Source organism: Antennarius striatus, chromosome 20 (assembly GCF_040054535.1).
Source record: "Antennarius striatus isolate MH-2024 chromosome 20, ASM4005453v1, whole genome shotgun sequence".
Lineage (NCBI taxonomy): Eukaryota > Metazoa > Chordata > Actinopteri > Lophiiformes > Antennariidae > Antennarius > Antennarius striatus.
The window spans coordinates 7,761,509-7,786,872 of NC_090795.1; the positions used below are offsets into that span (position 1 = coordinate 7,761,509).

Sequence of the window (25,364 nt, forward strand, 5' to 3'; positions counted from 1 at the left end):
GACATCAGCATGTGGAGTGATTCATCTATACCTCTAGTAGGGTACTATCCGCTTTCCAGTCTATCGGCTGCTGCTCTTGTCTGCATCTTAAAGGCTCATTGAATATTTAGTGCATCCTTCACACTTACATGAGAAAGATTATGATCTCTTCAACTACATTTGAACATGGAAGAAGTAAAACAACTGGGATTCTTGGTCTGGTAAATCCAACATATTTAAAAAAAAAAAAAAACAGGTCATACCTTGCTCCTTTATTTGTCTGATCTGTTTCACAGTTTCCTTCAGGATTGCACATTTGTCAGGTTTGACATTAAAATTGTCGATGTCGTTGAAGTTGGCAAAGATTAGCTCTGCGAGTTCTTCGATGTACTTGTTCTCGTGCTCGCGGTTGCGCTTCTCGTTGCTCCGCTTTGGACTAGACAGAGAGAGAGAAAGCCATGGTGAGAAAAAAGAAGCAACAACTATATCCATAGTCATAAGGAGATGTCGCCACTCTCTCAAATATCCCCTCTAAAAAAACAAATGCATCAGTATATTTTGAGCCTAGAGTAATGTATATTGTTTGGGATGCATGCTATGGATACAACAGTAACCGCAGATGACCAGACTAACCACTAAAACCACAGTCCTTTTAAAGTCAGGGAATAAAAAGCATGGAAAAATAGGCTCAAGGGTAAGTACTGCAAAAGTATGTTTAATAAACTGCCACAGCAAATAGATGAGCGGGAAGAGACACACATTTGAGCTAAGTAGAATTAAGTTCCATCTATAAATCTATACCATGGATGAGCACACAAGTTTGACTGCAAATCCTGGCATGAGGGAGAAAAGAGATGAAACTGGGGTCGATTCTTCTCCATCAAGCATGAAATATATGTCTAGGTCTCTTCATTGCACTAACATGGAGCGTATGCATATGTAATGAAAAGCCTCATTCTTGAGTGCTCATCTGCAGATGAATTATGCAGATTTATTGTACATTTAACAGAGCTCCAGAGCAAACTGCCACAATAATATACAGCCATTCTTGTAACCACTGAGATGCTACTGTATGCATAGTATTTCAGGAAACAGGAAGCCGGAGATTGAGTTTAACAGAAAGCTATACAGAACTATTATATTGTCCTGCAACAAGTAACAGATGGTGCAAGAGGGTTTGGGAATTCTGTGAACTCTTTACACACCTGTCAAAAAACACTCAAAGGCGTAAAATTAAAACAGGAAGTAGTGGGACGCGTTTTAGGGTGTTGGTAGGGTTGACAAGTCTTACCTGGGTCCAAGAAGTTCTGCAGAACATTCTTTACGTTTTCGCGACTCTGCCCTGGCAGGGTCAGAAGAGTTTTCACTGACTCCGCTCATCCTCAATGCATATCAGCGTCTAGGGGTTACAAAAGCAAAACAAAAAACAACAGATACATTGTTAGCTTATACAACCTGTAAATACACAACATCAACATATGAACACATACAAGCAACAGAGAATGGCTTTGCTATAAAACCCAATGAAGACATATTTGGAAAAGCTTTATTGCCTACAGGTTTGTGAACGAGACAAAATGTGAATTTGTATATTACACACACACACATTCACACACACAACCAGTGCTGGGGGCACAGGTTGACTCACTCCAGGAGAAACGAGTAAAAATGGAACGCAGAAAAATATTCAATCGTTTCTTTCTGATGGTGTAGTCCTCCTCAGGGAGGCTGAAATGAGAACAAGGCGCTTCGCCCGCAGCACCAGACTGCGGACTCAAACATGTCACAAGAAAAACTCATTTGCTACACGCTACCAAGCTCAGAAGTCAGAATAGTGCACGATTATGATCGCAACATGTTTGTGTGTGTTCATAAAGGACCTCTGAGAACATTTCTTTTCCTTCTGCAGAGCATCACTCAAACAATTAAATGGAAGAATAATATCCTCTTTGCTCTTTGGAGATCTTAGTAAGTAAGAATTCATGCTGTGATTGTTTTCTGCTATTCAAAGTGACAAGTAGGCCGGGGGCTGTTTCTGTTGCCAGAACCCCAAACACTGCTGTCCTGGCAAAATGAAATGCCGTGAGGTAACTACACGAGTTTGTGTTCTGTTCTTACTCTAGATCATTAATAATAACTTGAGAGCCTTTGGAGAGTTGCAAAAGTTTTGTCCCTCTTCAGATCAGGAGCATTTATACAGAGATGTCTATTCTCCTCCTCCTCTAACCCTGTGAGTCATTGCAGGCTAAACCTCAAGCCTTAAAATGAAAGACAATCAATTATTGATCAAAGTAATATCTTATTAATTACCACCATCATCTGCACCAAAGTTTGATGGTGCCTAATGGATTTGGATTTCAATATAGGAGCACATGCAGCATAGCAGACATGTTGTTTTTCAAAGCAAACGGTGATATTTGAAATGTACTGTATGTATGGAAATAGTTTTATCTTGGGTCATGCAAGACCTGTAGAAAAAAAGAAATGATCTCTGAATTATGGTTGAAAGCCTCCGTGCACAGGTTAAGATGCATTCATATTAAAGTACAGACTCATTATATATGCACCAAAAAAAATCTGTTCCCAGGTAGAGTAACGGAGCAAACAAAAATTTTGTTCAAATTCTGATGGGTCAGTGAAATTATTTAAAATTCAGTATATAAAAAGTCAACACTTGATCATTTATCCTATCTAATCATATGTGATTTTGTCACTGTGGATGAATTGTTATGTTAGGCCATCAATTTTCATTGTCAATTGGCAGTGACCTCAATCTTTGTCCATCCACATCATATAATTTTATCTTCATCTGTAGGAGTCCTTTTTTAGAATAAATTTATCAAAATTCCATAAAAGCCTCCTTGAGCCTGAGACAGTCCACCTGAAAACATAATGCCCCCGGCCGCATTTATCGCCAGCATGGAATAAAAAGCACCCTAGCAAGAAAAATCAAGTTTTTTTCCCCAACTGAGTGCACAAGGAGGAGGTATGCTGTATTGCCACCATGGAAACGGCTATGACACACTCTCTTCACTGCTTGGCTATTACATAAGGCATAAAAGGTCATAATAGCAAAGCATGATGTGGAGCAGAGAGGAGAATAGTAGTTTAACAGAAAAAGCCTAAAATAAAATAGAATACAAACTTCAGTGTTGTTCCCTGGACTGCCCAACTTTAAGCTAATGGTAATGGTTGAGTTAAAGCAGTGGTCATTACCCAAGGAGAGGCAGGGGGGACAAGTAAGAGTGAATACAACTTCTATTTTGCTAACAAGAGACTAGAGAACTACTGGCTGTGCAGACTGACCAAGTAATGAACATAAGCATCACAGTGCATGTGTCCTTGTATAATACTCTTCTGACTGCCATAGGGACGTCTCTGCGTCTCTGCTCTGTGGAACTGTCCTGTCAACTGAAATTATAAAAGTCTCTACAGCAGAGGTTATGTCTTTTTATTAATGACAACAGAAACAGGCCATTAAACCCTCATAGCTAAGTGGTTCTCTCTGTCCCCATTGGATGCTTGGCTTTCCAAGTTACCATGGGGATTCTAGGCCTGATTGGTCCTGCTCCTCCCGCTGGGCCAGATATGATTGGTTGCCTTTGTCTCCTTGACATGCCAGTAATGATGGGTCAGTGTACATTGAGACAAATAAAGACTGGAAGTAGCAGGCACGTTTCAATGACAACAACACAGACAGCCAGACAGCAAAGCAAGTAGGACGGCAGGACGTTTCTGGTTTTTGTATCTGTTGCTTGGGTGTCTGGTTTTCACCACAGGGAGACTGGTGAAAGAATTCTAATCCTAGAGATTGCCCCAAAGCTCTGGATCTCAGGGTCCACCAGCTAACACCAGTGACAACTATAAACAGTTGGGCACTGGTGTTAGCACCTGCTGCACAGAGTTGTATCATCTGGCATGCCAACACAACTTAAAATTTCCTCTGTCTTGAAAAGGCTCTCATCGGTTAGCAAATAACAAGATGTTGCTTCGATGTTTCATCTTTTCGGTACAAAAAAAAATCAGAACAAAATCAGCATTATTGGTTTTGCTATATTAAGTTTGTGCACATAATTAAGGAATTGAGTCCAGTTTCAATCACTCACAAGCACAATGTATTGGGATAAGACACAGTGAAAAGATAAAATTACAAAAGACAGTAGTTCAGTGAGGTAGCTGACCTTCAGGCTGCAGTATAAATTGGAGAGTACATGAAATATGGATGGGAGGTATTGTACAGTTTTGTGTCATGAAGTTGCAGTTTGTGGCCATTTATTAGTTCATCAAAGCGACAGCCTGAGGAAAGAAGCTGTCCCTGTTTTGGTGGTTTTAGTTGAGAGGGTTCCATAACGCGACATGTCCCTTGTTCTACTTCAAATCTAACAATGTGAAGAAATATACAGTATAGCATAAAAAGTACAATTCTTCAAGCTTCCCATTACACACTGATTCATCAGAGACATTAAGGCTGTGATGCTTGTGATAATGTTAATGGATGACAAACACAATCATGCTTATAGATGCTCTGAAATTATTCAGTCACAAGTTGCTACTTAGTGATTGGAAAAGAGCAACATAAAAAAAATTCCTAATTTTTAAGCAAAGTAATTGCAATGGAAACTGAGAGCAACTAACAGACTTGTCTGACACATCTAAGAAGAAATTAGAGAATACATTTGAAACTGCTGAGACCGATGTGAAAATATCACACTTCTTTCCATTCCGGACCTGATAGCATAGACGCTGACTAGCGAAGAATAAATTGTGATTGAGTAAACAACTTCATATTCTCATGCGCTACTATAGCATTGACTCAGACAGACTTAGTGTAAATAGGGCATGGTTTCTCTGTCTTTTACCAAGTCCCAATCCCATTTCTTCTTTTTAATTCAACTGATTGTTTTAAATTGCTTCTCTCTTTCTGACTGCCACTTAAAACATCACATCATCATCACAGGCATCTTTACACTGGACAACAAATACATCAGTCACATCCTAAAGTAGCTTAGCACTATATGTCTTTTCTGCTTGAAATCAGATTAGTCATGGTTTGCTCAGGAATCCCTCAAAAACAAGGACATTAGAGTTCTATACAAGCCTGTCGTTGCAAACGTATCAACTCGTGATAGATGTGACTTAATAATATGGACTTTACAAAGGGATATACAAAATTACAAATATGTACAAAAAAAAGTTTATGGTTCAAAACTGCATGTGACTAGTGAGTCAAAAATAGCAATCTTGTTCCTAAAGTGTGGGTTATAACAGTGTGATTACACGTTGATTTGCATTTTCTTATGTCATTCAAATTTTGGAAGCCCACACAAGATAATACTAAACTTTTGACAAACAAGCCAGTAGATCTCTTCCGTTTAAGAAGGATGCATTTTACACTTGAAGTATGAGCTGCTATCTACAGTTTGTTTGGCCGGCTGCTTGCTGTTGCTGGCGAGGCACTTGCTGGCTGATGATGACTGGGAAAGTACAGACTGGCTCTGGCTGGAAGTGATGCTGGGGTCATGAGGTTTAGTGGAGTAGATAGCCTTGCATGTAGTTGTTTGCTACTTTGGATTAGTGACGAGCTGTGGTTTCTTCTTACACATGTGTAGTATACACTTACCAGGACCCTCGATCCCCTTCACATCTCTCACACAAACATGCTTATATGGCAGCAAGCATAACTGTATATTTGTGCACTGACAGGTCAGCCCTGCAAGTGTGAACCCAACACTTCTCACTTCATTAGAGCCTTTCATTTTGTGTGTGACAGACTGAAGGCTTAGCCCATTCACTCACTATAAACAGTCAGTAAAACTATCACACAACAAAAAACTGAACTTCTTAATGAGACAACTGCACCACATTTAGGACTTAATACAACTCAACAGTATTAAAAAAACCTTAGAAACTTTACCTTTAAAATTAAGAGCATGTTTTACCAAGTAATAAAAACACACAAACTCACCCACACACATACACAAGATAAACACACAAGCTCAAAAAAAATCAATTGACTTTGAAAGGTGCACTTCAGGAAGGTGATCATTGGTGCATGTCATTGCTTATATCTTGGGTGTCACTAGAGGAGACTCTCTAAAACTGAGCTGGAGCCAACAAGTCTGCCAAGGAGTGCAGACCCAATGCAAACTTCTTCCAGTTTAACTCAGCTGGACTGCTCTGTACATGACATGCTTTAGCAGAATCATACACAAAATTATAAGTTTAAAGAATTTATGTAGTGTCCAATGTTTAAAGAATGTAACTGCACCCAGAACACTCTCCAAATGACAGTTGGAAAACAGCTTCCAAAGGTTGAGCTGTGCTAAAACAGGGTTTTAGATCAATGTAATGTCATCTCCCTTTTGTGTAAGTGAGAGAAATGTAAAAAGTAAGTTTTTAAGAAATTTTGTAGTTGAAGAAAAGGGCTATTATTGTTGCCCAATGTTGGTACTTTTTTTTTTTACTGGATGTCTTGAAATACTCCATTTGGAATGTATTACCCCAAGCAGCATAATATATTCTGTCTCCTGACACAGACTCCAAAGACAATCCTGTGTTTCCATGGGATGGCTATAGCAACACTGACAATGTCATCTGAAGTCTCCATAGACCAAAAAGCGATTCAGACACACTTGCTACACAGCACCAGCACGTCACTCTCTAGCCATGTTTTCAATAGAACCTTGCAAGTTTTTTTTATTTTTTTATCAAGCAGCAAAAAGCAAAAGGGTATGCATGAGGTGTCTAAGTTTGTCCTTTCTGACATTGCACATCTTGAGATGTCATGTGCACACCAACACACCAGTGCAAAAACAATTGTGCAGCCCTGTTTTTCGTGGATTCAAAAAAGCGTAACATACTAAAAATAAGGTGTATAAACGTTGATGCCAACAAATAAAAGTCAACCTTACACAAAAAATCTGTAGTGCAAATAAGTAATTTAAGGACGTTACATAATTTTTAAAAATATATGGGAAAATAGGTATACACCATATAATTTAATTTAGTATAATTTACCACAATCCAGAATAATATCTGCCACATTGATTCTTTTTTTGGAGCATGTAGTTTTATTAGCACAAAGAGGAACTAAATCTGGTATGATTTTATAACTATGGTTATTACTGAAGCTGCAGTTTATAGCTAGCTACGAAATGAAAGACATCACATGGAAAAGGCATTCTAATGTCCCTGCCTCATTCTGGGAGCTGATAGTTATTTGTTCTTCTGTGACTGGCAGCCATCAGCTAATAGTGGAGTCACAATCCACAGATAAAGACAGCTTGTAAAAACTTTTGTTGGAGCAAATAAATCAATCACATCAATCGACCTCTGGTCACTGTATTCTCCAACTGCAATAATAGACAAAGCAGAATAAATGCTTCTTAAACTGAGTGAATCAAAACCAAACATTATTTTCTTTACAAGGAAACACAACTACTACAATTTAATTTACAATTTAATTTGTTTCGCTTCAACAAACTTTAGCTGTCATAACTACACTGAGTTGGACTGTATACAAATCACCAGAAGGGAGGGCTTTCAAATCTATTGAATCCCTGATTCCAGTCATAGAATAATGGAGAGAAAAAGGGATGAACAAGTTGAAAAAAATTCAACAAATGATTGCCAAGGGGAGAGGGCATGTGCCAGTGTGCCATTCCTGTAATCATGTGGGTTAGCAGGACTTTGATTACAAAGACACACCCAGTGTTTCTGAAGCTCATAGAGTGCTGGGCATAACTGAGCATTAAACTGCATCAAACGCCATTGGCAAGCGTTTGAAGTCACTGCAATAATGAGGGCCCTTCCAGCTTGTGCAAAACCACTGTGGGGCACTAAACAATGTCCTGCTGGTGTATAATCTGTCCTCACATGGCTTCTTGGCATAACAGGCCCCCAGAGGGAACTGGAGAACAAGAGTTCCCCAATAGAGTGATTGTGGAAGGCTTCAAGATGGGCCATTTATTTTCCCCACTGAAGAGGAATTCATGACAGGGGAGGGACTCAGAGGACTTGGGTCTCCTCATTTTACATCTCAATATTTGTAAGGGTGAGAAGAAGCATTGAGGGTGCCAAAACACATGGAAACATGTTGTAAAAAAAGAAAAATGGTAATAAGGGCAAATAATATGTTAAAACCGATATATCAATTTCAACTAAACAAAACGGGTGGGGGTCTGCAATGAACACCAACCTTGCTGACAGCTGCTGTTAGCTTAAACCAGATGTTGTGATATTAGGTTCGGGTCAAGACAGAGCCACAGGGAAGTGCGTGTGCATGTGTATCGAGTAGAAGTTTTGAAATGAGGGTGAAATTTAACAAGGTTGTGGGCTCATCGCTCCAAACATATCAATGAAGCAGATGGATGACCGAGAACAAGGCTCAGGAAAAAGTGACAGGAGTAAAATGACGATGGGGAAACAACTGCAAACAACATATATCATGGACGTTTTTCCAGAGAGACGTTTCAGCGAGTGTAAGATGTTTTCAGTAGACCCGTGTGTCACTGTTCAGAATACAGAACTTCTATATGCCATGAGAGCATGTACAGTCATCTCAGTTCACTCTTCAAGCTCACTGGTCATTGGTTGCCTACTTGAATGTGCTCCATACATTAGGCAAAAGCAGCCCTTTGGCCACCAGAATAGCTGCTGAAATCTATGTAGCCAGGCAGCAAAAGGGTCTAAAACCTAAACTGATCAAGATTATAAGATTATTTAACTCTCTCGTGAACAGCCAGTTGTGGCTCTGTTGTAGACCATTCTTCACAGAGGCATGTTTCCTCCAATATCTTGGTAATATCCATAAAGAACTTGTAAAAGTCAAGATAATCCTTTCTCAAAAGAAAACTGGAAGAAATACTTTTACAGAGAAGAGAAACTGTGTGCTCAGAAATTCAAAAACCTTGATTTATCTTGATTTAAGGGTCACCCCATTACTCCTGTCGGAGATGTTATATCTGTAGACCTTTACTCTTGTATGACATGACATACACAGCAGGTCCTAAATGTGGCTCGAATTACAACTCCCTAATGATTGAGACAAGATACTTTGTATATGGACATTTCATTGAATATTATAACCTCTTAAATAATTCAATAACAAGAGAAAAGCCTACTGTTGCCAGTGAGCAATTACCTGTTTTATCTCTGAATTTAATTAGCCTATTATTCCAAAGAGGCACTTGAAAAGTTGCAGCAGCCAGTTCCTGGTTATATGAATTTGGTCTGACCGATTTCTCTGTGTCAGCAATTTCTTGCTGATTAGTATGGGCTAGGGGCATCACAGATATACTTTACTCAAATGACAAAAACACCACTACAGAGCAGTGCTGGCATGATATACAGAGAGGTATGCACCCTCAACTAATGAGACTCACTAGAGAGTCTACCCTGGAATCGCTGCAAGGTAATTGTTTTAAAGTGCCAGAGTGCAACCAAGAGCCATCTCGCCCCATCCCCATTTACTGAAAACTGATCGCGCTCATGAATTTTTAACACTGGCAGTCACTTCAGAATGTCGCAGGACAGGAAGGGGAGGGCTTTAAATATAATACAGTACAGTACATGAAGGTACAGACTTTTCCAACACTCTGGGTCTTGGAGAGGAAAGAGCTTGAATTAAGTGGTGCAAGGGAGTCAAGGGATGGTAGAATTGATTAACTGGTATAAATAAGTATCTCTCCACAACAATCTAGTCAACAATTCATCTGTGGTTGAGTGTACTGCCTGTGGGGAGGGGTTAGATGTCAATGTGGAAATCCAATGGTGTACCATTATAAGTACGGACATTCTGAGCTCTCTGTATTCTTCAAAGTTCAATATTGATCATTATTGCCACAAACCCAGATATTCTTTTGTTTACCACAAGCTTTGTGTTTTCCTCGCCATTGCTCTATTAAAACAAAAGCAGACGTCAACTGCAAAATTCCATAAACAACAACAAACTAGCATTAATTATTCTCATTTAACACAGGTGGGACTTGCACACCTTTATTCTGCCCCAATTCCATTGTAGCGATGACGGTCTCTACATGTCCTTCTCTTAGACAGTAGAATAAGTAGCAATACCACCTAATCATTATGACCACAGAGCAGTCTAAAAGATGATACCGTCCACAGGTTGTAATTGATTGGTTGATGAACATGAACTTTATGAACTTGAACATTTCCAATTAAATACCAGTTCAACAGCTAGTTAATCAGACCCAAAGCTCCAGAGATTTCTGTCACGGAATTAGTTACCCTAGTTAGCTTACCGGTAAGTTGCTAGGCAATGTGGATTTATTTTAGTTAGAAATGTGTGTTAAATATCCATTGAAGTATAGTAAATGCATACAGCACCAATCATACACGATGTTTGTACTCATTTTTATCAACTCAAAATCAACAGATGTTGCTGGTGTCATTTATAACCAATGATCAATAACTACATTTCCAGCAGAGCTGTCCAAAGGTTTAGTTTAAAAGCATCTTAAAAATAGGTCACAGTAAAACAATTCCTGATGTTTAGGCTGCCAAGCTTGCAATACAGACGCGAAAACAGTTGTCAGAAAGTATAAATATTGGACCATGAACACACAGACTCTACATTAAAAGGCACTTAAAAAATTGAACTAGCCCAAAAAAAACGTGTGTATATCATGCTACAGGGAGACAAAAAACTAAAGACATTGGTGAGAAGAGTGCAGCCAGAGTTGACTTTGCTAATGCAAACTATTAGTTGAGAATATCTCCACTTTAAAAAATGGTGTTGAAAGAACTGCTGGAAACAAAGCAGTCCTAAACGACACATCATAGCCAAGACAACTTGAAGTGCAGAGTCCTCACAAGATTGATGGATTCTACAGACCAAAGGGAATATTAGATGAAGTCCTTGCTTCTAAAAACCACTGGATCTGGACACTCCCGAGCTCAAAGACAGAAAAAAAGGGAATGAAAACAATGTCCTCTTTGCAGAAATAACTACACAAGTAGGGGCAACCCTAAAAATCATACATAAAAATGAAATGATCAATCTGTGGTGGTCTAATGACTGCTTTCTTTTTGTAAATAAACTATTTCCAGTTTCAATAGAGGCCAAAGTGGCTAACTGAAGATCAATTAAAGCTAGCAATTTCTGAACCTCCAAGCGTCCTTAAAAATGATGTGAATTGAGGCTGGATTACAATGGGATATGATCGCACTGTAGCCTCTGTTGGAGAATCACAAATGGTCAATTTCACGCAAAAAAAATCAGTCTCTCACCAGTCTGTGAAGGGCTACAAGATGAGTCACCATGAGCACTTTAACAAGATGGTATAGCCTTGTTGCATGATCTTGTTTCTCTGAAAACCTCAGATCAAAATATGTCAGCTACATAGCCATTTATGAAACGCCCTGAGATTAAACTTGTGTTTAATCTCACGCTTTAGAGATTAAACACAAGTTAAGTTCCAAACATGGTAATAAGAAACTTTTAAACTTGGCATGGGATGTATGTTGGATCGTCACCCAGGGGGAGACTGGGTGAGCGATAGCAGGAAGTGTCAATGATCTTAGTGCTGAACTGGTGAGAATTCTTCCTGCTACCTTGAGAAAGACAGCTGTTCTGCTTTGACGCAGCCTTCTTGATGCAATCAAAAAGCGAAGTTGACAAAATCTTTTGAATCACTGAGGATGGATATCATCAAGTATCATAATTTTTAAATAAAAGCTATCATCCAATCTTAATGCACACCAATAATTTCTGACAGTAGACCAGATCCTCACTACAGTATTTGGATCATATATCGCAGTAAAAATTGCCTGGAAATTTAACAGAGACTTCTCATACCACAACAAATCATCTCAGAAGCATAAAGGTACAGACATGCATAAGCTGAGATAAATACTATGGGGGAGACCTCACCTCAGGTGAGTTCTTGGAGAAAAAAAGTGTTTCAGTGTGAACACATTCAGTGTGAAAATTATTTTCAGTTTGGGCTAAAATGTTTGTCACATTGAACAATAGACTTGTGTAAAAAGAGAGTTATCTGTGGCTGCATCTCACCTTGGATTCAATCCAGAGAGTCCCTCAGGCCATTGCTACGAGATGGTGACGTTAGGAAACCTTTACACATCATCCACGTCTTCCAGCTGAAAGAAATAACAGCAAAATTGGGATGTAGGGTACATGGTGTGCATCAGCACAACTCTGGTTATATAAAAGGCCAGAACTAGAGCTGTGACAATAATTGCAATACAGCAGTGATGTGAAGTCTACCACTGGGGTTTAGGTAATTACTCTCATAACTGTAATTTTTTTTATTTATGTTTTTTTACTTGCTGCTGTAAGTTACAGGAGACCATATAATGTTAGATGTCTCACATGACCTAATTTTAGCCTGGACAGTCAGCTCACTCAGACATGTCCTGGCATTATTTGTGTTGAGCACTGTTACTTAAAAGGACGATGGCTGCCAATAAAGACTTGGGTGCAGTCCCACACATTCTGACTCGGCCACCATGTTAGAAAAGAGGTAGACATTGGTAAGAGATACAGCACACAGATAGGCGAGTTTTATTTGGCTAAATAGGCTGATCCTATAGTATGTGGCAGATATTATTCTGGATTGTGATAGGCTGATAAAGCCGACGAAGGCTGCTAATTTATGCCTTGAACTGGCCTGAATTTATGTGCCTGTGTGGACAAAGTACTTCTGACCGTTTAGGCTGGCATTCTGAATACATTCAGTTTCTTTCATTTCAAGGTGCTACTGTGCTGGGAATGTTGGCAAGGGTTGTGGGTGCAGTTATTCACTATACTGTAAAAAATGTGTTACTTTTTCACCACAGTAATTACAGACCCATAGTTCCATAGCCTTAACTAGATCAGTACAATATGGGAACATTCGGGGATTTCAGCGATTATCCAACGAGTTATTTTCATTCCTCAATAGTTCGATAACAAGTGAAGGTCTAATGAAATATTTAGTCAGATATTAACTAGAGCTGAGTTGATGTAAAACGCTTCAAACCGGTTTCTTGCGAAGCCAAATACTGGAAGGCTAATATTGGATTTTGTCACTTGGCACTGGACGCCACTCAGATACTTGCATGTGTTTATCACAACAGCCTTTACACTCACTTCAAAAGTTTAACATTAACATGAAAAACAAAATCAGACTTTCACTGTGTAGTTTTAAGAAAGATGGTAGTAGTCACATTTAGAGTCCATATGGTAGCCTTACAAGTCAATGAGGTTTTCCACAACATGTTCAAACAAAAGCTAAGCAGAGAATCCAGCAAGTTCACATTCCCCTATATGACGAAAGTACACAAAGACGCTGCAATAACAAACACTTATTCCTTAGGAGTATTTTCATTTTAATAAGAGGTTAATATGCAAATACATATCTATCAAAAACTGTCTGCCACGAAGTAGATGCAGGATACACATACAATTCAGCAAGATTATAGAGATAAAAAACAGACCACTACACAAAATAAATCATACTGAAACAAAGTATTAGGAGGTTGTGTGTTGACTGAAGTAAACATGACTTGTGGGAAATTGAAAATCATCATTACATCACAGAACATGGCACTTTTTAAATCGCAGGTGACAGATGCAAATTTCCATTTAAAATCATATTCCTCTTTGGATAATTCAAAGATAGAACTTGTACATTTTATTCTGCTTGGCTACTTGGGTTTGCTGAAGGAAGTTTGCTGTAGTTAATGATCATTGTAAAAGGTGATACAAGAAGTCTAAATTGCTGCAAATCAACATTTCGGGTACTGTACATTGTTCAGGTTCACCGAAAAAAATCCTGCCAAGATCTCCATGTTGTTGTTGCACCTTCCACTGCTGCTTCTGCCTTTCTGTCCTTGACACACATGCGCAGTAGTGGTAATCGGGGTCAACCGTGATGTCACCTGAAGTTGTACCAGAAGGGCTCTGTTATCATGGCTGCTCGTGGCTATGGAAGTCAAATGTGTCGAAGCATTTAAGAAAACAAAAAGAAATGTGTGCAATGCAATATCTGCAAGACACAGCTTGCCTTCCACGGCAAGCTTATAACTTATTCATATAGCTGTAAACGTTAACATTAGCAATGGCGTTTGATTCATTGGCTACCCTGAGCACTTGTATTTCATTTTTTCTGTCAAGTTAATAATTAGTTACAGGTGAATGTCTCATTGTTGCTATGTTTGATGGCAAAAACAAATTAAGAAAACAAAAAAGCTAGAAAATAAACCTGAAATATTTATTTTTGCTGTGCTAAGGCAAGGGATTTTTCCTTATTTTACTCAGTTGTTTGCACTTCATGATAAGCAGTTAAACAAGTGTTTGTTGCTACAAGCACATTTCATTAAAGGATTAATAAACTTTCATCTTGTCATTACTTTTACTTAGCATATACTGTATCTTGAACACCTCAATCAGGAAATTGATGATGGATCTATAGGAGCAGCTTCATGCTGGTGCAATAAGGGGCATGGTTTACATTCAAAATTACTTATGATCCGATTAGTCAACTAATCAAAAATTAATTGGTGATTAGTCAACTATCAAAATAATTGTGGCAGTCCTATCTTACGAACATTCAGAGATACAAACAAACGTGCGATACGACATCCCAAGATTTGTACTGAAGTTCCCTTTTCTGTCACAACCTCCGCTGAGCAGCACCTCTGCATTCACGCACTTCCAACATTCATCTTCCCGTCTTGTGTAGTTGTTGTAATTGTGTAGGTTTTTTTTTGTAGAAATCGGGACACCTTCTGGTTTCAGCAGGGAGACTTTATTTCCTCCTTTGCATATCTCTTCCAGGTTTACCTCGTGGGGAGCGTGTTCTTAACTCACAGTGGAAGCGCTGTTTTTTTCTTCAAAATAAAATATGCTTCCCTCTACCCAAAACTTCAAAATACACACTGTCCCGTTCATCATACAACACAACAACACACAACAGCCACAGTTGTCTCTGCACATCTCAGCACGTCAGGCTTTGTACCTTGGATACTTTACTCTGTATCATGAATAATAAAGCAAAGGCTTGTGATAATAGCGGTAGTGGTGACCATCACTCTGATGACAACTCTGCCTCTCATCAACAGTAATTCCCCCTCCTTCGTTATAAACGTAAGCTACATGCTATATGCTACAGTAGACCACCAACCTCAACAGCTGACTCTGGCTGTTATTGTTGGATGCTGGTTGAGGGTTCCTTAGAGTGATTTCTTCTTCTCCTCAAGGATTAAATTATAAGGAGCAAAATCTAGATGTCAACTAATTTAAATCCATAACGATTGCGTGAATTACGAGTGACACTTAACAGTTGATATTGGAACTATACATACGTATTTTAATATTGTCTTTATTCTTATTGTACAGTAACATGATATTATGTGTTTTAAAAGTTTTGTAGTGATGTTAAGAGTCCAATATATGTGGTGGACATTTGTTAAATTGAGTGAAATGCCGTGAACAATTATTTTTCCGTGTATTTTTTTGCAAACTGACCAATAATTGAGAACGACTTAATTTGAAATGACCTATATGGATGTTTTATTAGGTGTTGTTTCCATAAAATGTCATTGTTTCTGGTATATAGTATTTTTGTATTGAGTAGAAATAGCAATTAAATGACTTCAAATGGTGATTACGGATTTAAATGTAATAAATAATGACTTTAAGAACAATTCAACTAAATAAGACAATTATTTTTCAACAGTTTTTTGTTTTCTTTTTCCCTTTCCTGTGTGGTTCTTACTTCTCATCCTCTGGAGGAATTTCCTCTGAGCTTTAATGCTGTCACATGCCAAGTCTCAGTCCAGCCCTTGATCTGTGGACTGAGTGGCAGAATAAGGCAGTGTAAAAGCATTCTATTGAACAAGTTTAAAAACTAGATTTAAAGTGATTGCCTTTTTTTTTTTTAACATGAGTCTTGCTGTTGGTTATAAAGTCTAGGACAACTGGCCTGAGTGCCCCCTTGTAAAAAAAGTGATTTCCTTTTCGAGGATAATCATTAAATGTAGTGTATACTTTAAAAACATATATGCATGTATAAAATTGAGGCCATGATTTAAGAGCTTAGACTCTGGCCAAACTGTCAACAATCCAATTGAAGTGTTCCACTGGAGCATGATTTTATGAACTTGTTTAGTACCACATAATCAAACAACTCTCCAACCACAACTGTATATTATATATATATATATATATATATACAAATACCCTCAAATAAAGAATTTGAAAATCTAAGACATTACAAAATTGTAGTGCATTGACGAACCAATAGATTACACCAAGAAGAGAAGATTTAAAATCCACATTTTTATTGGTTAAGTGTGCTTTATAGATGAAATTCAAAACAAAAAAGGCCAAGCACATCAGCAAACCAATTAAAAATGCAACACAAATACAGTTAAATAAAATAAAATTCAGAAATAAAATAAGGCTGAGTCTCAAATAGACACATAAGCAGACTCTCAATCAAAAATGAATACTAAAGCTGACTCCATACAGCAATTCAAAATGAATAGTATAACATGCCTCTAAATAAGGTAACATCAATAGATGCCAAGAGGCATGTCCTTTAAAAGGGCAAGCTAACGTTCAACTGTGTCCTCGACATGTTTTGCATTTAAATGATACGTTAGGCTGGAGCTGCTTCGGTGATATAAAAATTCTCTTTTAAAAAAGGTACAAATAATAATAATAATAATGGATTTGATTTATATAGCAATTTTCTGGACACTCAAAGACGCTTTACATCGGACCAATTATTCATTCACTACTTTTTCATACTTGGTGATGGTAAGCTACGTGTGTAGCCACAGCTGCCCTGACGGAGGCTTCTACAGCGCAGATTGACAGCGCAGAATCCCTGCGTTTTTGTTGATAGTCCCATCTTTGTTCTTTTTACAAAATAAACTCTCCGCCCAAAGGTCGGAGTGGGCTTGCGTCGCTCTCCTGTGTCGCGTCCATCTCTGTTGTCAGTCACCCTGCTTTTGACTAGTGGCGCAGGTACGAAGTGACGTAACACTGCAGCCTACGGGTCCCTCAATGGGCCAAATTTAAAAAACTTGCGCATTGACTTGCCACTCGCAATTAATTGCTTTGATTTTTATAGCGCGTTAATTAGCAGCGCTAAATATATACAGTACACATCCCCAAAACAGCTGATGACACAAAAAAAAATAGATTCCATATCTGCTTACCAACTAAGTGTTTCCAACTGAAAGAGCCTCTTTCGGATATTTACAATCATGACAACATCTCAGTTTGGGCAGACAGTACTGAGAGATTTCATGATTACCTTGCATGCAGAGAATTCTAACTTAACAGACTGTGCTACTATGATCATGATGCCCTTTGCAACAACTTACATATGTGAGACTATTATCATGCTACTGAGAGCTGAGAACCCAATGTACGAAAACAGATTTTGTGCAGAAAACAATCTAAGGCTGGAACAGTCTCCAATCCAACCCACATTTATGTGTGGCCATTCAAGCACATCTCTCTCATTAGTCTGGTGAGGTGAGGCACTACGTGTTCCAATTTCATTTGCACCGTTTACACGTCGCAACAAAATGCTCTGCTGCAAACTCCTTTACTTACTCCGATGTATGTGTGTGTGTGTGTGTGTACAGTGTTGGCAACATAATAGTTGGGGTGGGGAAAGCAGTATTATTGGTTATTCTTTTTTATATGTGTATTTTATACATGTTTGCTTTTCACTTATGCTGCTGGATTAGAAACAAACACATTATAAAGAGATATCCATAGGTCTGGAGGTACTTATAAAGACATGTGGATTATCTCATGGGGTACATGACTGTTAGAAGTCAGGAAAACTTTGAAGGTTGTGTTCAATTAAACATGAAAAACTTTCCATCATTCTGGAGCTCTTCTACTTGGAACAGAAGTAAATGCTGAGTGACACATAGCTTAATCTAAGGACAAATACACAACCCTGCCAATTTGCTCTCTTAGCATAAGTAGGAATATTGAGTTGTGTTACTCTGGATATCAAACTGACACAATAAAGCTAATTTGAAGTCAATGATGAACAAAAACACATAAAAATGGTATATATAAATGAATCTGCAGAAATACACAAATACACCATCATGTATACGCTAACATGGTGACGCTCACACCTTCTCATAGGTTCACGGGAAAATCGTATTTGCCAGATACACTCAGTCCAACCATCTGTTGGTATTTAAAGGGAGGTGAGAGATCACCAGGTTAAAAGTTCAAGCTCTCCTTAAGCAGAATACTGTCCATTTAAAGGGACAGTAAAGTTAATTTTAAGTGACACATCTTTTTGCTGTTCTGTTGACATAACCATTCACCGCGCAGGTAACCATGACACTTTTGGTGTTAATCGTGTCTAGAATTGCATTGTTTCTTATGGCTGCTACGCTATGTAGCTACGCTATGTACGGTGACGTATGACGCCCATGTGACCACTGAATGCGGAAGTGACAGAATTTATTATTTATCAAAACTGAACATTAAGAACTGAACTTAATGACAATTTTCTTTAAGCGAATACAGCCTTGAATGACGGAATACAGTTCCAGAGTGTGGCAGGTGAGCAGACATGTAGCCAAATGGAAAGTCTTGAAAGCAGCTGTTCAAGTCTTTTTTCTCTCAGTGCTGGCAATTGGCTCCTTCAGAGTGAAAAGCTGTTACCCGGGCTGGTATAAGAACACTAACGAGCAAGCTAATCTGATTTAGATCAGACAAAAGGAAGATAGTTCATGTGCTAGAAACTGACCATAATGGCCAGGTCACCGATGGGCTAAACACCAATGGATTCCTCACTTGGAGCGTCCTGATTGGCCCACTAATGGACTTCAATTCAATAAAAATCAAGGCTGATGTCTTTTTGCTCTAGTCAACACCAAGGTTTGGTCAAGGTTCTCTTCCTAACCAGTAATCAATAGGTCAGTCCTTCTATTAGGCTTTTCAAAAGAGTCACACAATAAGATTATTCAGCCAAGGAAAAATGGTGTCAAACACAGGAGACATGGGGTGAAAAGGTGCACGTTTCACTATGAATGGCTGAGTTTAAGAAGTATTATTTTACATACTAATCAGCATGTTTAAAGAGACTCTAGAAAGTGTAAAACTGCACATCCCACAACAATGCATTCAATGATTATCATATCTGTGGAGACACTCAATTGCAAATATTACAGGAATGTGGTTGTGCTGGGTTTCACTGGGGGTGGGGGAGTGGGGAGATGTTTAACTGTAGAGCTGCAGCTCAAAAAAACAAAACGGTAAAACATCATATTTACGAAGCACTGTTAGCTTCCTCCCTTATGTTTCAACACATTATATAGAAATGAACTATTTTTGAGTCATTTCACAAAAATGAAACTGATAGTTAATGCTGTCTTTAGTAATAAAAAGTTTCAGCAATGCCTTCTCACAACACACAGCCTTCTTTCACTGTTCACTCTGCTCTGTCATCATCAATTGTTCAACAATTCATGGTTAGTGTGTAAGGTTTAGATTATTACAACTACAATCCTGCAGTTTTTGGGACATCAGCATAAAACTCTTATTTAACACACAGGAACTGTTCCAGAAGATTTCAATCAGCTGCTCTGATGCAAACGTTTTGCCAGGTATCTTTACATCTGTTTCTCCAAAAGCAGGAACGTGGCTCCTTCAGCAGACACAAATATGTAAGCAGCGTAATGGAACCGATAATATATGCCATAAGAAGTGCCTTTAAGACAAGAGAAAGCAAAGCGTGTGCAGCAGAAATAGGGTGTGGTTGGATAGAAAGATTTGTGTACAAGGCCAATAGCATCACACTTATAAGATGATTTGGAGTTCATCTTGTGACTCCTCTGCATTTCAACTGCATTTCTGCTGTGCCCGTGAATGTGTGCGCGGCTGCCATCTTTTATTTTCTGTCATGCTTGGAAAGGAATTAGTTCCCGTGGAAGCCTGGAGCTGTACAGTGGAGGCAGAATCGGAATAAGGAGATGCCTTGTTAGCACAGAGTGGATCAGCTGACTTTATCTGACAAAGACTTGAGACAATGTGACACGTCAATGCTCAGAATCACGGCTGCAGCACAAATCCGTGACAAAAGTATTCCCAATCTGGATTTCAATGAGTAGCAGTATATACCAAGTATGATGGATTACAGATTCACAGTGGCTGTTTTTTAAACCTAGGTGTGAGCAGGATAATGATCTGCTCAGCACGTTTAGAGGGATGTGTTTAAAGCCCAGCATTACCTGATTAAGAGCCCTGCTGCTGTGACAGCGGAACATGTAATTGGACCAGACAGAGCAAAGAGCAAAGTGAAGCAGCCTTCTTTCCCTCCTCTTCTCTCGGGTCATCCTCTCCATTTACGGTCCCATGCTAAAATGCTCTGTGACAGCCAGGTCAAGCAGACCCCGCATCGACAGCTATTTAATCTTTAGTCATTTAGCAAAACAAGTCACTGACAGCGTCACTAAGAGTTGAGTTTGCTTTGCAACAATTGGGAATCTGTGTTTGCCACCTTCCATCCTCTTGCATTATTATTAATTTTGGATTTAGGTGCTAATATGCCCAGAGGAAAAAGCTTGAAAATCAGTAAACAATTTGGTTGTCCTGCTGACGCAAAGTTGTCATTAATGTAGAATTTTTAGTGCTCTAACAGAAGGATTTCATGTAAGTCACCACGTACTAAAAGGAATATCGTAACAACATATACGTAGCAGATTTATCCCACACACAAGCATTCAGACTGTGTGTGCTGCCGTGGTTTGGAGGAGATTTGTGTCAGGGGAGGCCAGAGGGGAGGGGGTGGACTTTTGTCTTCAGTGGGAATGGGTGCAACCGGGCTTTCAGTGTATACACTGCTGTATTTGTGGACTCCAGCTCAGATTGGCAGCGCTGGAAACAAGACACCTGGGTGGACACGCTCCTTTTCGTTCATTTCCCATTGTGATGCTATAAGGCTTAGGAAATCTTTAAAATTTACTTTCCATACTCGTAATTACAGGTAATTTATGAAACTTTCAGATTCAAAGGAAGGGGAATAATAAGTACACTCTGTTCTTTGTCACTGTACAACACTTCATTAAGAGTTCATTCACATGCATGCCGTGTTCGCCGACTTGCATTGGTAGTTTCCCTCGCCATTTAAGATTCAGTGTGAAAGTTAACAAGGTGTAAAATGAGGTTTGTGAACCTGTGAAACATTTTATGCTCCTAGAAATTAAAAAAAGGAAAACAGGTGCTTAAAGTGGTGGCTTTGTTTAATACAGTCATAACAACTGGGAGCACACCTAAACTACACGGCACAGATGGAAAACACGAGTCAGCCGAGGAGATTCCCCAACCTGCTGAAAACAGTTGTGATAAAGCAAGCAAAAATCATATTGTAGGACACTGAAGGAACACTGCTGAATCAGCGGAGGGGGGGGGGGGAGAAAAATGAGAGGGAAAGAGAAATCATGTCGGTCAGAGTTTGACCCTCACAATGTGTACAGGAATGAAAAGGCTGAAACTGAATCCCCACATTCCTCTGGCTTTATGACAAGTAAGTGAGAAATGCTGCTCTGCACATGTCATTCCACGCTACCTTGGCTGGGTCTGTAACGGCCGTTCACCTCCATTTCAGAAAAGCACAGCAAACTTTTTTTTTTTATTGGCTATTTTTTTGGACCACCCACCCGACTCCAACAGGCAGCTTGCTCAATCAGAGATTTCTCTCCCTCTTTTGGTGCCAAGGATTCCACCCCGGGCGATGGGGCTGTGCCAACTACATGCTAGCGCCCAATGCCACAGATACTATGTGGTGGAGGGAGCCAACGCGCACAGATTCATACTTCACAAGAACAATCCCTGACCTTTGTGGACATCTCCGTCCCATCGCGCTTGAGGAAGATGTTTTTATGTCTGCCCATTAAGAATCTTGTACGCGCAGATTTTAAACAGCTGGTTTGTAAATATTAGATCAATAGAAGGCAAGTCCAGCTCTTTAATAAAAAGGAGACACAATATAAACCCAAAACAATTATTAGATCTACTATATTGGGCAGCTACGCAATCCCACACACACAAGGAGAAAACTACTGCAGGTAGAATTGTCACATAGTCACAAGACCTCCGCTGCCTCCTCTGTTTAAGCCAACCAAGCTAAGGGCACCTCTTCAGCGATGAGCATTAGACACCACAATATCATTTAGCTTGGAAGATCAATAGCACTTTGCAGTAGCTGACCTACATAAGTGGAGGAGTGTGGACTGTAGAAATCATTGGATTGGCTCTGAGCGTCAAAATCCTTGGAGCCCTGGTGGAGTACCCATGGGAGGAGTGCATGAAGCTGTCGGTGGTGTGATGTTACAAAACTCACTCTTAAAACCTTAGTTTCAACCAGCCATATCATTCTGACCTGAACTGAGTGCTCTAGGAATTGCCTAACCTGAAAAATGAACATCGAAGGTAATTCAATCATGCATGTTAGCCAACATGGAGCTTAACTGTTCCATTACATTCAGGAGGTTCGCCCGTTTCAGTCCGACATCACAGACAGGACCCTGGGTAAGCTAAGTGCAGGAAGGCAAACTATCCAAGAACCAAGTCATGCTCAATAACATAACAATATTAGAGAACTAGTGTGATGTCCTCCCGCTGATCCCAAGCAAACCGTTAATATCACATTAGAGACAGCACCATGTCTCTTTATTGTTGACTCTAACAAGTGCTGTGCTTAGTGGGTAACACACAGAATCAGCTTAATAAGAGATTCTCAGCAGACTGTTGTCAACATGATAGGACTTACTCTCAGGGCTGGCTGGTTTGAGGTCAGCTCGCTAGCATAGTAGCATGCCTCCAAGTGGGGAGGGAGTGAGTACTCCTGCTCCTCTTCTTCCACGTCAAAGCCCTCTCAGCTTCTCATCGCCATCCCAGCCTCGCATTCGATGACTCTCCTCTGCCCACCCACTCCCCTCCCATCCCATCTCCCTCTGCTGTTAAAACCTGGTCATTTCCCCACAGCTCATCCCGTACGCCCACCCAGGACCTGCCACAATGCTGTTTCCATGACAGCGCAAACGCAGAGACAGCAGGGTGAGATGCCCGGTGAGACGAGGCAAACATGTACCAGGGGATGAGGCGCATTGTCAAAATACATAGTGAAACTTACACAACACACGATGAATGGATAACACAACATGGTCTGATTTGTTGCATCTAAACCTGACTTATCACAGAGCTAAACTGTCCACCTTGATGGAAAACATTTAAGGTTATTTAATGAATTTTGCAAAAGGGTAGGGAGGACGCTCTTTAACCCATCTGGTAAAGGGACTTGGAGAGAAGCATACAGATTTTAAAAGACCTTTAAAATACTCTTATCATTCTGTACGCCTCACAATGCTTTTAAAAAGGAGAGCAAATTCAACAGTGAGGTTATGGTGTTGGTCATACTAAGAGATGAGACTGTAATTTTCCAGCCTGGATCAAATGAATCAATTCTACGCTGCTGGAAATGAGGACGAGCGAATCTCTTGAAAATGTTCAGTATGTATAAAAAGGGCCTCCAAGTTTAAGCGGTGTTGCTCAAACATCTGGATCATGGATATGGTAGAGATTTATAAACTTGATTTTGAGTGTAGTACAGCAAGACTTCTGCTATATACATGACACTAGGACTGTAAACTGGGGCACATGGAGAGGATGTATATCTACGCCAAGGGCATTACTCTCGTCTTTCATGATATACAAATCGGCAAGTGCATACACCATATGAGCATTACTGGTATATATTTCCACTATTAAAAATAAGGCTGTATATTGCTGAAGCACCACTAACAGCTCTCAATATTCAATAGTGATCCACAATGTGAGATGGTGTCTACAGAGACCCTAAACATTCCATTTTTTCATTACAGTACGCCCTCGTTCCTCGCGAGTAATGCGTTCTAGGAACCACCATTCGATTAACAAATTCTGCCATAGAACAACGATTTATCTTATTATTTACGGTAATTTAAATGTTTATGAACCCTCCCCATACTGATTTAAAACACCTACCTGTATTACCTTTTCCCACACTCTTATCGACTGTTTAAAGCACTTTTGTATCTCACATAAGTCCCAAGACTCACAGCACTTCCGGATGCCATCAGCCAACAGGATGCGCGTACGATATCAAGTGATTGTATACCCAAAATCCGTGATAAGGTGAAGCCATGAGCGTTGATGCGTGAGGGCGCATTGTACTTTGTATTTTGGTTCTGAGCCTCAACCATTAGGCCTGAAGTCAACAGCCAATAGAAGAGCACAGGATCAGAGGCCGGACTACAGGTTGTAAACAGAGACTAGGTTACACCACAGCCTCCATCATGGATGGCTGTAGTGATGTGTGTGTGTGTGTGTGTGTGTGTGTGTGTGTGTGTGTGTGTGTGTGTGTGTGTGTGTGTGTGTGTGTGTGTGTGTGTGTGTGTGTGTGTGTGTGTTTGACATGCGTTTCATCAGCATTCATACAAAATCCAGCAATGTAGCACCTTCCTGCGGGGTTGAGGTAACCTGCTATTTAGTGCTTAAGAACGTAACCTCCTTAAAATAATCAGTAAATAGCTCTTAATTCCTCTGATTTTCTGCTTTGTTATCACCAACACTGCTCCTTCTCTTCCTTCACTCTCGAACTCTCACCAGCTGGAGAGCAGAAGGCAACACAAAACTGAATCCCATTCATGAAAGCAAAAAACAAGTATTGAATCTAGCGCGTGATTCAGATCTGCTCCTAAAAGTAATGGCTTCTTCCCGGATCTGTGTGTCACCCGTCCACTGAGTTTCATGAGTTTTCATGAGTAGTTTAAGAAATTACAGATGAGATAGATTTTACTGTTTACTTTCACATAAAGAAGCCATGAAGCAGACACCCAGCTAATATTATAAAAGTCTCCAATTTCCCAAATGTTCAAAATCCTTAACGATCTGAATAACTGACCAATCATCCTAGCTTTAATAAGAGCTGAGGAGTAAGCCGTGACGTGTTCTAAATTCCCCTAAAACTGATTATGAATTGAATGTGGCTTCGCTTTCATGCCTGAAATAAATTTGGTTGTTAAGATAAGCTGAGAAGCCCTAACGGCCAAGATCCAGAATGACCTGCGGACCTCATGTGATTTAGGTATTCACTCCAACTTTGAACACAAGTTTGGGTTCATAAAAAGGGAAAAAAATAGTTCAATCAAGAGACCAATTTTATTTTTGGATGTTTGTACTGTTAGTATTATGTGTAATTATACGAAACCTCTGTTTTTTTTATTAAAATTAAATTACTGATTCAATTATAAATCTGAAACCCCCCCTCCCTAAAAGCTCAAAAAGAATCACTTATCTTTATATATTTTCCACATTTTTCTGGACTTACTAG

General features: G+C 39.5%; 1 protein-coding gene across 3 annotated transcripts in view; it reads right to left on the reverse strand.

Annotated features, from left to right (window-relative positions):
* ncoa2 (nuclear receptor coactivator 2) overlaps window positions 1-25,364 on the reverse strand; it is a 54,465-nt gene that overhangs the window by 26,382 nt on the left and 2,719 nt on the right. For 2 of the 3 annotated variants that reach the window (XM_068303977.1, XM_068303975.1), the window contains exons 2-4: window positions 12,014-12,099; window positions 1,271-1,378; window positions 243-415 (exon numbers count right to left, since the gene is read on the reverse strand). In XM_068303977.1, coding sequence (XP_068160078.1) covers window positions 243-415; window positions 1,271-1,359 — 262 coding nt within the window. In that variant the 5' untranslated portion in view covers window positions 1,360-1,378; window positions 12,014-12,099. The remainder of the gene's footprint in view (window positions 1-242; window positions 416-1,270; window positions 1,379-12,013; window positions 12,100-25,364) is intronic. The other variant, XM_068303976.1, reaches the window with a different exon arrangement.